Below are 15,375 nucleotides of genomic sequence, written 5' to 3'. Positions count from 1 at the left end.
CCAGGAGAAGTATTTATGACTGCTCCAAGAATAAACCGTGACCCCCGACAGGCCTGACCCACACACAGGTTAACTGGAACGCTGAATGGGCTTTAAATGCCTGCACATGTGTGTGTGTGTGTCAAACATATGCACGCACATACATTTACATAAGCCCAGGCTATCATAGTCTAACAGAATGTAACCTGCTGGGAGAGAGGTGTTGAGAATGTGCTGGAACGAAAAGTTTGCAGTTATCTCCTCACTCCAGTCCAATGGAGCGCGGCCTACTTCCTGCTTCCTGTCCTGTTGTCATGGCGATACTTTTAACAGCCAGAAATCTGCTTGTACGTAAGAAGCAGCAGAGAGTGTCCACCTCTCTCTTCATGTGCTAGCAACCTCTTAATGTCAATACGTTGGAAATAAGACATTGTGAAATAAAAGATAATACGATGTTGAAGAACTGAGGAGGTTTGGTGAAATGAAGCAAACAGAGACAAATGAACGAGGTATCATTAAGGCAAAGCGGGAACTCATGAATCTCTTTTACATGTAGCCTGTGGGAAATTTAGTCTCTCACCGTGCACCACAGAGCCATTAAAAACATATTACTACACTTTTTATGCAGGGACCAACCGTCATTAATTCTAATAAGACCTAATCCATTTATGGAGATGTGATATTAAACTCAATTTTACATCAAAGCTTTTGGGATAGAAGTTTGTCATACTCGAGAACTCTGGCAGCACTTTTTAATGAGGCACCATTTATAATTCATTAAAGATTAATTTCACAATATTCACCAGGCGGCCATTTTTGTCTTACCTCGAATCATGAAGCTCAAAAGCTGGTAAAATGTCTAATTGTGTCGTTCCAGATTGAAATTTTAGAAATCTTAATCATTTCGCTACTTCCTTATTGATCAACAACTGAAAAGACAATGATCATATTTCAAAGTAAAACAACCTAATTGCTAGCTCATTAGCTAGCATAAGACAACAGCTAACGTTAAATCAATCATTTCCTAGATAACATTACAGCTTGAGAGTTTTACATGATACAATAGGAAAGGTGTACATTACTTGTACAAGAGTAATGTTAGCTAGCTATCAGTAAAGTTAGCTAATAATTGGTTGAATGCTAACTTTAGCTCTCGTCTAATGATGTCTAATTGGTTATCAAAAATGTAGTTTTAACTTAAAATATGCCCCAATTTCCCACCAGATTGTCACTACTATCTATCTACGATTTTTTTTTTTACTATAAACGTGGATCACAGCAGTAGGACATTGTAGCAGTTATGAGTGTGATGTCAGACAAAAATGTCCACTCCGTGAATATAACGAATTAAAGCTTTATAAATATTATTTATAGATCATTTACGCTTACTTTTTAGTTCTGTTATAAAACATTAATGGGTAGGATGCATACTTTTTCTTTGGACCTTTGGTTGATCTGCTTAATGACCTGCAAATTAGCTTAACTTTGCACATAGACTGAAAACAGCTGTGAAAATATGTTCATTTTTTTGTTGCCTAGAGTTTAATTAGAAGAGTATTACCACTTTAATGTCTGTACAGTAAATATGAAGCCAGATCCAAGAGGCAATTGTCTTAGCTTAGCATAAAGACTGGAAACAGGAGGAAACAGACACGGTTTGTACAACTTCAAACACATGCCTAGCTTACTTATAAACACTTCATAGATTGTTTAAGTTGTACAAAAAGGTGTGATCATGATAAATCGGCTTTTAAAGGGGGTTATGTTTGGGATAACAAAACTCAACTATTAGCTTGTTAATGTGACAAAAAATGATGGCAAACCTCTGTCTTTATTAGCACTTGGCTTATCAACAGTTCTCACTGCAGACTTAATGGTTCATTAGGGAGACTTGACTTTTAATGACTCACCAACCTGGCGACCCAAAATTTGTTCTCCTTGATATATTGTGAAATATCCATAAAGCATTAGTTAATAATAAATGGTGGCTACTAGAGACTGGTACCAAAAGTTTAATAATTACTGTGGGTTGAACCAGGTTAAGCCACAATCAATAATGCATTTAAGTCCATTCATGTCTCACACTCACTCTTGTTTCCATGAGATAGCTAGGGGAAAGGGCAAACACGTCCAGTAGAAACTCCCAAAAAGTTTCGTTACAGAAACATGATCTCATCTTGTAAGGAGGAGACCTGTTTCTGTAGCATTACAAGAACCAGAGACGGACCCAACCTGCCCATATCTCCTGGCAGAATGAATCTGTTTATCCAGCAGTTGCTTGGCTGTTGTTTTACAAAATATAGTTTTGGCAGGAAGTTGTAGGTCTTGCTGCCAGAAAAACTGATTCACACATCATCGTCTTATCTGAAGCTGTTGTACTTGCTTATATAGTACTCTAACAACTAAAACATGACTTAAATATTTACTTTACTCCCCATGCACGCGATGTGTAGGTTTCTGCGTGTCATGAGCGTGAGGAGTGCTTTTTCAGCCTGCTTGAAGAAACAGTGATGAGCACCTGAGCCATGTCCTGGTCTTTACTGTACATATATGATCTATTAAACATAAGCAGGCTTCATAATAACGAACCGGTGCCGGGATCGAGTCTGAAGGGCGGGAACGAGTCACGCTGTGGGTCGAGTCATGAGTTATACTTACTGCATGAGACCTACACCAAAGCCTTAAACGCCTTAAAGATTCTTTGGGATATGGCACTATATAGTTAGCATGAATTTAGCTTTTATATTAGCGGTAGCACAGGTTGCATTATTACAACTTGTTTATTTTCCTCATTTTCAAAAACACCAAAAGTCTACAATTTCACACAAATCAAATATTTGAATGAAGACCAGTCCAGCAGCTCAGTGTGTTATACAGCTGCAATATTTCTGGATCAAATCTTGTCATTTTATCATCCTGCAGCCGCGTGGTGTCCAAAAATATGTCATTATTCTTTTTGGTGCAAAACCTTCAAAGAGTTTGGACAACAATTGCAAAGCAGTGCGACACAATCTGATTATTTTCAGTATGATTTTGTATACGTTTATCGCACTGTGTTATATATTATTAGAGGTATTCATCTGTTTATATTTTGAAGAATATCACACAGCCACAAGTACATTCATACTCTGAGAAGGCGGGCTGGTCCATCTGGGAAATAAAGGAGATCACTGGTAGAAGTGGACTTATAAGGGCAACAAAAAACGGCACGGCTGTGGAACGCAATGAACATCATTGGAGCCGTTTAGGTATGTGAATGCAAAATTGTACTTTTTCATTTTTAGAGGTGTAAATAATGAGCAACAATTAGTCAACAAAGATGAGTCATAGCTGCTTCTGTTATCCAAAAAGTGTTATACGAATATGTTGTGCAGTTTTCTTCACCAGTCATGCGCTGAACGCCGCACAAATTCCTATTTTAAACTGCGGCTGAAACTCCTACTTTTGTCCCTCCGCAGAAAGTGTCACATTATTGGGAAGAACCCTGGAGGTGGGCTGAACATGTGTCAACATCAGCAGAGGGGCTGTCACTGATTACCCAGTGTGAGGAAAGACAACCGCTGAGACGCATCATCTATTCCTGGACGTGTGACGGACGTCTTGACAAGTGAATGTTTGAAACACTTCTAAAAGGTACCATACATACATACACACATCATCTGCGTAATAGACTACCACTCATGCTAACGCACACACATAAATAAACATACATATAGTAGAGATATAATAAACCTAGTTTGGCATTTACAGATTGCGCGGTGCCAAGCTCCTCATGGCGCAGATGGTACAAAGAGAGAGAGAAGCAACAAGAGAGGTCTGTGACACCTCTCTCTCTCTGCCCACACTAAAGCTGCCTATTATCTAATCCTTCACACCACGGAGAGGGGGATCGGGATGGTCACAGAGGCAGAGAAAGCAAGACATACAGTAGATGCCAGAAAAGGAGACGGAGAATCGTCATCATCGCCAGAGTGGCGTTCTGCCGGCCGTAACACAAGGCATCATTGTACTGAAGGAGTGATGGAACTGCTCCCTCTCTCTCTCCCTCTCTCTGTGTTTGTCATTCAGCCAAGCCTGACTCAGGCCTACCAAGGCAACAAGTCAGAGCCTGGATATTACCAAAGCTGTGCACTAACGGGACTCTGATTCATAATGATTACAGTGGCAGGACACAAAGTACACAGGGAATCTAGGCTTGTCTGAAAGGTTCGGCTTAGCCAAATTATTATCTCAAGTTGCATCTAGCCATGAAGACAGGTGTGGTTTCAACAGGTGTGGAGATATCTATCCCTGATTTGTCTAGCTCCACCATGAAAAATTGAGCTGAATGGAATTTGTGATGCCAACAGCATTTTAATAACTCAGCAGCTACAAGTCATTCTGGAAATCTTGTAGCAGCAAACCCACAAACCAGGCTGCGGTAACGTTTTCACTCAGATAAAGTAGGTCCTATGAAAACTGTTGAGAGTTTCCTCTCTGGATCATCCAGAGTTATGAGAGCATTGTTTCTGGGAAAATGAGAGGCGCCTGGTACTCCCACCACAACAAGGCCTTAAGTCTCTAACTGTCTTCTCCTCTGGAGTCCCTCGGTGGTAGAACGAGCTACCAAACTCCATTCGGTCCGCAGAGTCCCTTTCACCTTTAAGAGGAAGCTAAAGACCTGATGCTATTGATGATGATGACATTGAGGATGTAGTTTATGCTGACTAGGATTTTCATGATGATGATGATGATGAATATACTGACCTTGTTGTTGCTGATGATGATTATTATTTAAAAAAAACAAAAAGAAACACTGTCTACACTGTCTGTCTGCACCTGTGTCCGATCGCACTTGAAGCGGTTTGTTGGGACTGACGTTGCTCCCTCCTGTCCTGAACGTTGCTTGTGTTGTTTTAACTCATTGTCACATTTTTAAAAAGGTCATGTTTTTGTCCGCTGATTTATCACAGTTGGTAAAACAGGCGGCCCATATACAGAGGCTGCAGTCCTCGGCGCGCTGACCGCAGGTTCATCTCCCGGTCTGCCAATCATTTGGTGCATGTCACCCCCCACTCTCTACTCTCACTCTCTTCAGCTGCCCTCTCAAATAAAAGCATAAATAATCTTTTAAAAAAAAGGTGATGTTTTAAACATGTGAGCTCAACAAGCAAACTTCCATTTCCCTCCGTTGGTTTGAGGGTGCACGCAAACATTTCAGAACCTCTGCAGTCCAAACAAAAATGATCTGAATGCCTTTGTTGACACCACTAACTGTGCACCTCAATACCTGAGAATTCATAACAAAGGACTCGAGTCAGGCTTTCATACAGAAATAAGCATTGATTCAAAAATAGAGACAATTTAGACACACAGGGAAACAAGGTGCGAATGATGGTCTGAGCGCCAAATGGCACAATGACATTTTTCACTTCGTAAATAAGTCCCTTCTATTTATGCATCTCGTGGACCTCTTATATCATCGGTCTATTTGTTGTTCGTGTTTTGAAGTAAAACAACAAATCTGCTGCAGAATGTCAATTAAACCAGATAACTAGATCCTAAAAAAGGTTGTTAGGGATTTGGTGAACCATGCACCCTTTCAGTGCTCTCGACAGCCTCATGACGCAGTTTGACCATGGAAGCTCCAGTAACAGAGTCTAATCTACAGTGCTATATATAAAGACACAAATGAGCATCTATAAGACTGCGGTTGGAAACTTAAAACAGGGTCAGTAGGTTTTTGACAGGGGTTCACCATACAGCAAAGCATATGAGACTGTAGTCCACATCTGGAACGCATTTGAGGAAACGAAGCCGCCTGCCGGGCTAAAAATACGCCAAATCCTTCCAATAATTCCTGAGAAAATGAGGAACACAAACAGCAATGGGGTAAAACTTGTTGCATAACTTTCACTCTTCAGCTGAAAAAGAGAAGCTGGCTGTGCACTAAAACTCTTTCTTTCTCCAGATTAATGATTGATCACAAACTGGGCACCGCATGAAACGGGTCAATACAGTGAAACACAGTTAAAGCCTGAGGCAGGAGCGACAGTGATAGGGTTTACTGTGCCACAACAGAAAAGGATTGAGGTCACTGCCTGTGCGAAAGGAAGGCGACTGAATGCCAGAGGTCAGTGTCGTGTGTATCAGCTGCAAAGACAACAGAAGAAGAGAGGAGGGGAGATGAGGGGAGAGGAGAGGAGGGGAGGGGTCGGCGTGGAGAAAAGAGAAGCAAAATATCTCCAGGCTTCACATGACATTCCTGCTGCAGAGGCTAACTTTCACAAAGGGGTGTGAGGAGGGGGGCAAGAGGACCGCAAACACACATACACACACAACTTGTGCAGATTCTCATTGATAAGAAGTAGACAAATACACACATCTCTCCACTATGACCGGACACAGCTACACCTGGTTATCTGCAATGAAGCAAGAGAACAAGAACTGCACTAAGGCATGCAAAAATAAAGGAAGTGTAAGTCTCAAGCATACTGCACATTCTTCTACATGATGCCAAGGAGTGTCACAGACGCACATATCTCCCCCAGCCCCTGGACACAAATAGATCAGAGCAGACATGGAGACAAATACAGAGGGGAGAGGGGAGACATTACCAACCTGCTCTTTTTGTGGACATGCAGCCCACATGTTGCTCAGTCTCATCGATCACTGCTTCAGCTGAATGGACGGTAATGCCGAAACACACACACACCCACACTCCCACCTGAGCAGGCAGAGAAGTGTACAAGCAGCAGCAGGCAGCTAAGTCCTCCTTCTCCTCTGTAACTCTGTAAGTGTGGCTGAGAAAAACTAACAGGGGAACTCTCTCCAACTCCTCAGGAAGGGAGGGAGGGGACTCTGAAACTCTGGACCAGTCGCGGGAGCCGGTTCCTCCCACGTGGCTTTCTGATTGGATGAAAAAGAGGTTCTGGATTCTGCTGGAGTAGGAGGAGTCCTCTGGGGAGAAAATACGGACACTGGCCCTGCCTATCATCTCATCATTTCAGGCTTTCTCTGTTTTTTACATTACTGCTCCTCTGGTGCTCTGTAAATGTGTCTGTCTATGTTGACTCACATGCATTTGTGCACATGTCAGAGTGCCTGTGCATTTGCATGTACATGTGTTGAGTCAACATGTTAGTGCTGCAGCAAAAGTGAAAACAAAAGGAGTGTGCTTTTCTCTGTTTAAGGAGCTTTCTAATGAAATGTTCCCTCATGTCACACCTGCAGCGCAACACCATTCATTACTTTGTGCAGCCACACTCAAACAAATCCACAGGTCCAAGTCCAAAATCAAAACAGATCTCTTCCTCCACCTTGTGGTTAAATAGGTGTACTGCAACCCCCACAGACCAGAGATACACTCATACACAAATATAAAGGAGCAGTTCTCCCCTGGAAAAAGCCACTGTCAGTCAAAGCTGGTGTCCTCTGTTATTAATGGAAGCAATAAGATTTGAAAATTGGTGCCACAGCTGTGGAGAAAGTTGTACAAACAGCTCGTGGTTTCGCCCGTTCTACATTCCTACAATACCCAGCGTGCATTGCGCCCCTCCCTCTGAAAGGAACGGCCCAGCGAGAGAGACTGGAGTGAAATCGCTGCAGTGGCTCAGAGCGGTACAGGATCCGAAATACGACGAGAGTATACCGTTGGATCGTCTAAAAAATCTTCAGGTCTGCAGTCTACATTTCCAACCTGACGATTTTGAATGAGACATGACATCGGAGGCGGGCGTCCTAGATTAAAGTGTAGTTTAGCAAGCTCCCTGGCCTCCGCCAGATGACGCGTCTAACGTAGTCTGGCGGAGGTTTTCCAGGGCCAGTTGGAGAAACAGATAGCGTCCTCCAAACGCACAGAGCCAAATTGCTTTTTTTCCCTACCATAAAGGCATTAGCTCCCCATAATAGCATGATAGGACTGAGGTTGAAAATTAGCGAACTGGCCCTTTAATCTTTCAGTGTATTGTTCTTATGACGGGGACTTTACCCTTTACTCATCTACCACACCTTGCAAGCAGAGTTCACACAAGATGACACCCAAAACTGTTTACCACGTTTAACCTGACACGCTCCAGATCCACAAAGCTGTAAATGTATGTGCAGAATACACAGCAGTAAAATCATAAAAAAGATCAAACAGAGACGAGCTGCTTCGGAAAAACATGGGACACCTCGGATCATACACACAACACACGGTACACAGCTATAAAAAGACCAGAGACAAATCACTGCTCACACTAAAATAACCCTGAAGATGCTCAATATAGCTGTTATTACCTCGTGTTGTCCTTGTAGTGCAATTATAGTATTTTCCCTGCTTCAACAGAAATGATTTCAGCTTGTTCTGTGGCTATTTTCATCATTATCTCTGTTGTTAAGATCACAGGCCTTGAGACGGAGTCGGATTACACAAAAACACACAGGAGATATTCATAGGGTATGGTTTCTGGAGAATCAAAAATGGCCGATCACAAAACACACTCCCCGGCACAAACACACACACACAGTCTGGATACACGCACATCATATGAGCACAGACAGATACATACCAGGTATAATGAAAAGGTCTCAGAATCTCTGAAAGACACAACTATCCTGCTTGTGTTCTTCCCACCCTCAGTATCTCTCTCACTCTCAGTGTCTCTATGTTTTATCTCTCTCTCTCTTTCTCTTTCTCTCTCTCTCATCATGATTCAGTGGTCATAAACATGGTAATCTCTACAGGTAAACACAGCGCAAAGGGCAGAGAGATAACAATATCTGAAGCATAAGGATCACATTAGCACGTTAAAAATAGAAATATATTGCAATTGTATTTGCGATGATACTAACATTTATATTGAGGCCTCCAGTAGATACGCTAATTATAAATTAAGCTACAGTATCTGTCACTCTTACAGTGTTTGTCAAGTTTGAATTCATGGAGATAGCCGGAGATATACTAATAGATAATCTGTTCTTCCTGGCCAACACCCATCAGTAATGTTAGATAAATATCCTGTCAAAACCTATGATGACTTCTTTTGACATCTTACCTCGACAAATAAACATTGTAATGCCATAGAAATGTGTAATTTATGGTGCCAAATGAAATATAAGCAGGTAAAAACCAAACTTAAGAAGTGCAGTCAAGCTAGTTAAGCTAGCTAGCTGGTGAGATGTACTGGCTTAAGCTAATTCACCTCATTTTTCCAGTTTCCTACAATTGTTTAAGACATTTTGCTGCCCACACTTCTTATAAATTGAGTTTGGTGTACTACATATAAGGCTGTAGTTAAGTTTAATCAAAATGGAGAGAAAAATAACATTTACATATGTACTGCTAAAACGTTAGCAGCCTAGCTTAGCAGAGTAATTGTAACTGTTTTTTGTAACCACTTACTTTAGAGAAACGTACGTGATTTACTGTAGCTATGCTACATTAATAACATTTTAAAATGCATTCAATTAAGGATTACGGAAAATATTAAAGAAACAAGAATATATTTTGTTTCTACATACTTACTCTTCACCTTTCACACTGTCCAAACGTTTAGGCTCGAGCAGTAATCTATCTGTCGTGTGTTCTGTAATTTCATCTTTATTAGTTCTTAGTTAACACCTGTTTTACTTTGAAACTTTTTTTCCCTCGTAGACTGCTTTACTTCCTTCCGGTGACTTTTCCCGCCTCTGTGATTGTTTATTGTTTTCACCTGTGTCTCGTTAGCCTCACATGTGTCTGACTAGTTACCTGCACCTTCCCAATGTGTTGAGTCTTTGGTTCCCCCTGTTTCTGTGCCAGTTCGTTTTGTCAAACTTAGAACTTCACTTCTTATGAGTGTTGCTCGTGTTACTCCTAGTGTTTTCACCTCCTTTTCTGAACCTTTTCGCCTTATTTTTGGACCTTTGATTATAAACTGCTACTTATGGACTCCATAAGCCTTTTGTTCTGCCTTTTGTTTGTGCTGAATATAATCCTAAAACGGCTACTGGGTCCTCTCCCTCTCTTGTGTTTAAAGCCCAAACCTTCTGAAAATGGTGAATTCTCCGCCATGACCGTCCTAGAAACACCTGTAGGTGGCGTTGCAGCCTTGAAATCAATGTAGACCCCCCCCTTACCACTCTCTCCTGAGCAGCACTTCACCTGTGGGCTGACTGATGTTTAGCGCACTGGGACTAAGGATCCTCATAATGAATGCACAGCAGAACTAGAGGAGCAGATTTGCAAAACCAGCCAGGCTTTCTTTTAAATTCTTAACTTCCTTTTTCTACTTAAACCAACTTAAGTCTTTCTTGTATGATTATGTTGACACGTCGTCGCTACTTCGTGGTGCTTGTGACTTTTATAAAACTGTCTCGTTTCCGTCACACAGTGTTTGTTTTCACCCTGGTTGTTGTGAATCCGTTTGTGTTTGGCTGAGTTTTAAGCCCATCATTTGACAGATGTTCACCGCTGCTGCCGCATCATTAGGACCGTGCCTGTGACTCACCTCTGCATGCTGCACGGTGCAACTCGTAAACAGATCCACTGTTTTGCTTTTTGGAGTGCTGTTGCTTATCGGAACTCTTTGGTGCTCTTTTACGCACGAGGGATTCTTGTGTTTCATTTTCTTCAAAGCATCCATCAGCACAAAACGAGGATTCTTGAGATATCTTGCATTTGAATTAGATTCTTTTTTCTTAATAGCAGATGTCTGCGCTATTTCTCCCCCTGCTGCATCTGTTTTGATTGGAATACAACTCCGCTGACTTTCATATTGTGATGTTTAGCGAACAAATACCCATGCAGTTTTTTTTAAACTAACACTCTTAATCATCTTTCAGCACCAAACATTGTTGGACCACTTTGGAGTGTGTGTTGCAGGTGAAGTGGAGCATCTGGATCGAACACATATGGCCATATATTTGTTGTAGACTCTGGGAAGGACTGTAGGATCTCAGACGCGTAAGGATTTTGGTTTTACGCACAGCTGCCAACCTTTGCCATTACCTCTGCAAGTAAAACATTGACGATGGGAGTAAAAAGGAGTGCCAAGGGGCTTGCAGAGTCCCAAACCCGAGGTGCCTTTAGCAGTCAGGGCCAGGTACGGCCCCGCAAATAACCATCCAGCATCAGCATGCCCTCTTGGCCAAATCAGTCACAGTGCCTCCCGCATAACTGCAGCTGGGAGGAGATCCACAACGCCTCAAGGGACGCTGACCTCGGCTTCCCTCCTCTCAATTATTACTCCATCCCCCTGCTCACGGCCATCACCATCGCCTGCACGCTGCTATTTCTGATCGGGGTCGTAGGGAATGTTATGACCATTTTGGTGGTGAGCAAGTACCGGGACATGCGCACAACCACTAACCTGTACCTGTGCAGCATGGCCGTGTCAGACCTGCTCATCTTCCTCTGCATGCCTCTGGATCTGTACCGGATGTGGAGGTACAGGCCCTGGCGCTTTGGGGACGCGCTATGTAAGCTCTTTCAGTTCGTATCAGAGTCATGCACCTACTCCACCATCCTCAGCATCACCGCGCTGTCCGTGGAGCGCTACCTGGCCATCTGTTTCCCGCTGCGCGCCAAGGCTGTGGTGACCAAAAGGCGCGTGCGTGGACTCATTCTCCTACTCTGGACAGTGTCTCTGCTGAGCGCCGGGCCTGTGTTTGTGATGGTGGGAGTGGAGCGTGACAGCATGGGCCCCCCATATTACAATTCAGCAATGAATGAGACGGATTTCTCCCTGGAGGCTGGGGACACGCGGGAGTGTAAGATGACTCATTACGCAGTGGAGTCAGGCCTGATGGGGGCCATGGTGTGGCTGAGCTCGGTTTTCTTCTTCATGCCGGTGTTCTGCCTCACAGTGCTCTACAGCCTGATAGGCCGCCGGCTGTGGCAGAGACACAGAGAGACAAACATAAACTCCCGCGTGGCACACCGGGAAAAAAGCAACAGACAGACCATCAAGATGCTGGGTAGGTTTGGAGAGCGCGTAAATTACGCACGCGTATATCATGCGCTGCATCTGTTAACATGTGGGTGGATATCAGTTTATCAGTAATCTAATATGTGTTTAAACTAAATCTTACTAAATCTTATCTAAAATAAACAAGTGGATTTAGTAGAAACGGTTTGCAACTTAACGTATCTCTGTTTTTGCGCACACTCTACCCATCTCCTTTTCCACTAAAACCCTCTCCTCTTTCTCCTTCTCTGATCCTCTTCATATTTCTCCTCCAGTGGTGGTGGTTCTGGCCTTTGTCCTCTGCTGGTTGCCGTTCCACGTGGGTCGCTACCTGCAGTTCCGCTCTCTGGACGATCCCTCCCCGCTGCTGTCTGTGTTGTCCGAGTACTGCAGTTTTGTATCCGTGGTTCTCTTCTACCTGAGCGCCGCCATCAACCCCATCCTCTATAACACCATGTCCTGGAAGTACAGGGGCGCAGCGGCGCGCCTCTTCGGCCTGACAGACGGCCAGCCGCCACGAGGACGCACAGCCAGCACCGTGAAGGGAGACGGCCTGAACGGCTGGACGGAATCCTCAGTCAGCTTCTGAACGCGTGACCGTCAAAATCTCTGGACAATTAATCATAAAATGACTGAGCTAAAAGCCATTACCTTTGCCAAGCCGACAAAAAAAACCCGACTCTGCACGTGAGTCACCTGCAATGTTTGGTGGGACAAAAAGAGTGAGAAAAGCGCGAGCCACAAATGGCTGCAAGCCTCTTTTATCTTTGTCGATAACATGCATCATTTGAACTTCGATTATTCTCAAACTTTACTTGTTGGATTATTTCAGCAAAGTGCCACCCACTCCCCAAACAACTCAGTCAGAGGCGTTTAAAAAAAACCGACTTGTAATGGAGTGCAGAATTCACACCAGCCGCCTGAAGTCATTACATTGATCCAAATGTGAAGAATATACAGCAGAGCTGGGTTGCGCATGCCCATAAACACACACACACACACACACACACACATATATATATATATTCGACATCTACAAATTGCCTTATATTGTACTCATATTCTGGATGACAAGGAAAGCACTGTAGAACTTGTGGCACAGCTCTGTACTCCTTTAGAGAGGGGCAGAGGTGCAGTGTGTGTGTGAGTGTGCGCCTGCTCGTGTGTGCGACAAAAAGAGTGTTTGCATCGGTGTCTTGTGTGTCATGCTTTTGGATGTGAGGAGTGTAAGGATGTAAAAACTTGTTACTGTTATTAATTGCTCAATGCCCTGTCTCTTGGAAATTCAAGTCCATGCTATGTTGATGCTGCCAAAGGGGACCAATGGGGTTTGGGTAGCCACAAGACAAGACAAGACTTCTTTTAGGGATTATGTGAAACTATTAACATGTTGCAAACATCTCATGTGATCCGTATGTATCAGTGTGTCTCTCATTGTGTAACTGTGCTTCATATTGTTAAAGGATCAACTTCATTAAGCTGCAGGCTCTTTAAAAGAAGTGTACATGAGGAGAGTATCACTCAATGTTTAGAGGTTATTCAGATGGTTTGGTGTGTTAGACAAAGGAAGCTGATTGGTGTTATTCAAACTAGAATGTCTGAGGCCGTAAACACCTGAGCCGTGTGGACTGTGCACCACTGAATCACTGTTGATTTCAATCAGGTGCTCAGAGGTCAATTACCCACTTACAACCTGTAAACACTTTTCTGTTTAATACCTAATGTGCTCACACGTGGATCCAATCATGCACAACATGTAGCAGAGTTTGACAACAATCATCATGCTACTCGAAGCAATGTTCAACTAATGAAAACGGGAAAGTGAAATGACCTTTAAAGTGCTAATCTGGAAGAAGTCTCTATCTATTGCTGAATGAGGTAACACAATGGTGACTGAGCCTATGGCCCACTGATGAAAGCCTTTGCATTTGCAGTATTACAGACTGGCTGTCTGGTGCAACGGGCAGTTAGTGACGCGTTTTCCATCAGCCAGCAGTGGTTGGTCTGCCAGAGAGGGTAGACGGAGCTAAGTGGCTGCTTTTCCGCTCTCTACAAGTGTTGCGAGTAAACAGTACTCTACTATGGCTGAACAAACAAAGAAAAGATGGATGACTACAGATACAACTTCAAAAATAAGTGAAAATCCAAAGAAAAAGAAACAAACTCGACGCTCAGATGAAGACAAACAGTCTGAGAAGGAAAGCGACTGTCAGCCAGGAAAATCAAGAGTTGCAACTGTGATAAAGGGAGCCGTGGACGTCTGGTTATATTGGGTAAAAAAATCGTTTATCGCCGTTAGGGGGCGGCCAAGAAAACAAAAGTGAAATCTTCGAGATTATCAGTTGAAATTGTAAATTGTTCCCCCCAAACGAAAGCGCAACAAACACACATAATGTTTTATTTCTGTTTCTTTGCTGGAAGTTTGATTTTTAAGTAGTTTCAGTAGAAGGACACGGTGAGACTGCATCGTGACAAGATGAAATTATTTCAATGGACGGCCTCGGAGCGAGTGACGACGTGCCCACTGAAATACAAACATTTGAATGCGCCAAAGTGGCAAACCTTGACTTAACGTCTCAGCAGCATTCTACAGGAACGTTGCTTTAAATCAGGCTCTGCTTTTTATGTGTGTACCACAATGCAACGGATGTGTTTCACGCACCCCTTTGGACAAAAAGACGCCTATAAGCGATGATGTAATGCTTGCTTTAACTTGTACATAGACGCTTTGTAACGCTTTACACTCAATGCTGTCCACTCAGATGGTTTCAGAAGTCCAAATCACCGCAGCAGCCTCCGCGTATCTGCACTGGAAATCACTTACAGAATGTATCTCTGTTAATGAATGTTCCTGACTGTACATACTGATGTCATAATGTACTATTTATTAATCTGCAGGATGTATATTAATGAAAAGAGTCAAATATTTTCCTTTTTTGAAGATGTGTGTGAATATCTCCTGTACCTGTTCATGATAAAGTAAAGTAAAGAAAAAGTTAAAACTCAATTTAAAGGGTGATTTGTGTTCTTGCTTCCAGCTGGCACACACTCAGCAGGCAGGCGTGAGCTGAAATTACAATCAGAGAGGTTTGTGAAATTAACAGAGCACTTGAAACATTACTGAGGTGAATAAACCTCTCAGTGAGTGAACCGAGAAACACCAAACGTACCTGAGCAGGACCTGTAATCTTCCCCTGTGTGACCCTGCCACACTCCATTACATAATGTCCGCCTCAGTATGGAGGCATCTTAACTTGGACACAGCGGTGTGTTCTCCTGTCATCTCAGCTTGTGTTGTATTTCTGTGGCCACAGGCACAGCAGCGCTCCGGCACCTATGACAGCTTCAAAGACACACGGGGGCTCTAAGGAGGGGCCCTCAGTCACCCCGAGGTGGCCTGAGGTACCTGATCAAAAGAGCCTGTGAGACCAACCGAGTACAACGTGTTCAGCAGAGGCTCGGAAGGAAGGTAGAGAAAATCAAACAA

At 43.2% G+C, this 15,375-nt stretch overlaps 2 protein-coding genes across 2 annotated transcripts in view; one reads left to right on the top strand and one right to left on the bottom strand.

Annotated features, from left to right (window-relative positions):
• The window catches only part of pld1a (phospholipase D1a), a 37,343-nt gene extending 30,609 nt beyond the window's left edge, over positions 1 to 6,734 (bottom strand). The window contains exon 1 of the mRNA XM_069661444.1: positions 6,580 to 6,734. The gene's annotated coding sequence lies outside the window, so the exon portion shown is untranslated. The remainder of the gene's footprint in view (positions 1 to 6,579) is intronic.
• Positions 6,735 to 11,057: 4,323 nt separating this feature from the next.
• On the top strand, positions 11,058 to 12,477 carry ghsra (growth hormone secretagogue receptor a). The gene is made up of 2 exons (XM_069661325.1): positions 11,058 to 11,898; positions 12,164 to 12,477. The coding sequence occupies exons 1-2, from the start codon at positions 11,058 to 11,060 to the stop codon at positions 12,475 to 12,477; spliced, it is 1,155 nt and encodes a 384-aa protein (XP_069517426.1).
• Positions 12,478 to 15,375: the final 2,898 nt, after the last annotated feature.

This window comes from Semicossyphus pulcher, unplaced genomic scaffold, assembly GCF_022749685.1.
Source record: "Semicossyphus pulcher isolate SPU_LCO1_2020_fin unplaced genomic scaffold, fSemPul1.0.p SCAF_14, whole genome shotgun sequence".
NCBI lineage: Eukaryota > Metazoa > Chordata > Actinopteri > Labriformes > Labridae > Semicossyphus > Semicossyphus pulcher.
This window is presented reverse-complemented; position numbering and strand designations above follow the sequence as displayed.

Bases quoted from the DNA above. Each gene is read 5' to 3' on its own strand.
- ghsra (XM_069661325.1), top strand. From the start codon at position 11,058: ATGCCCTCTTGGCCAAATCAGTCACAGTGCCTCCCGCATAACTGCAGC. The intron at 11,899-12,163 runs GTAGGTTTGGAG...TTTCTCCTCCAG, and splicing joins ACAGACCATCAAGATGCTGG to TGGTGGTGGTTCTGGCCTTT.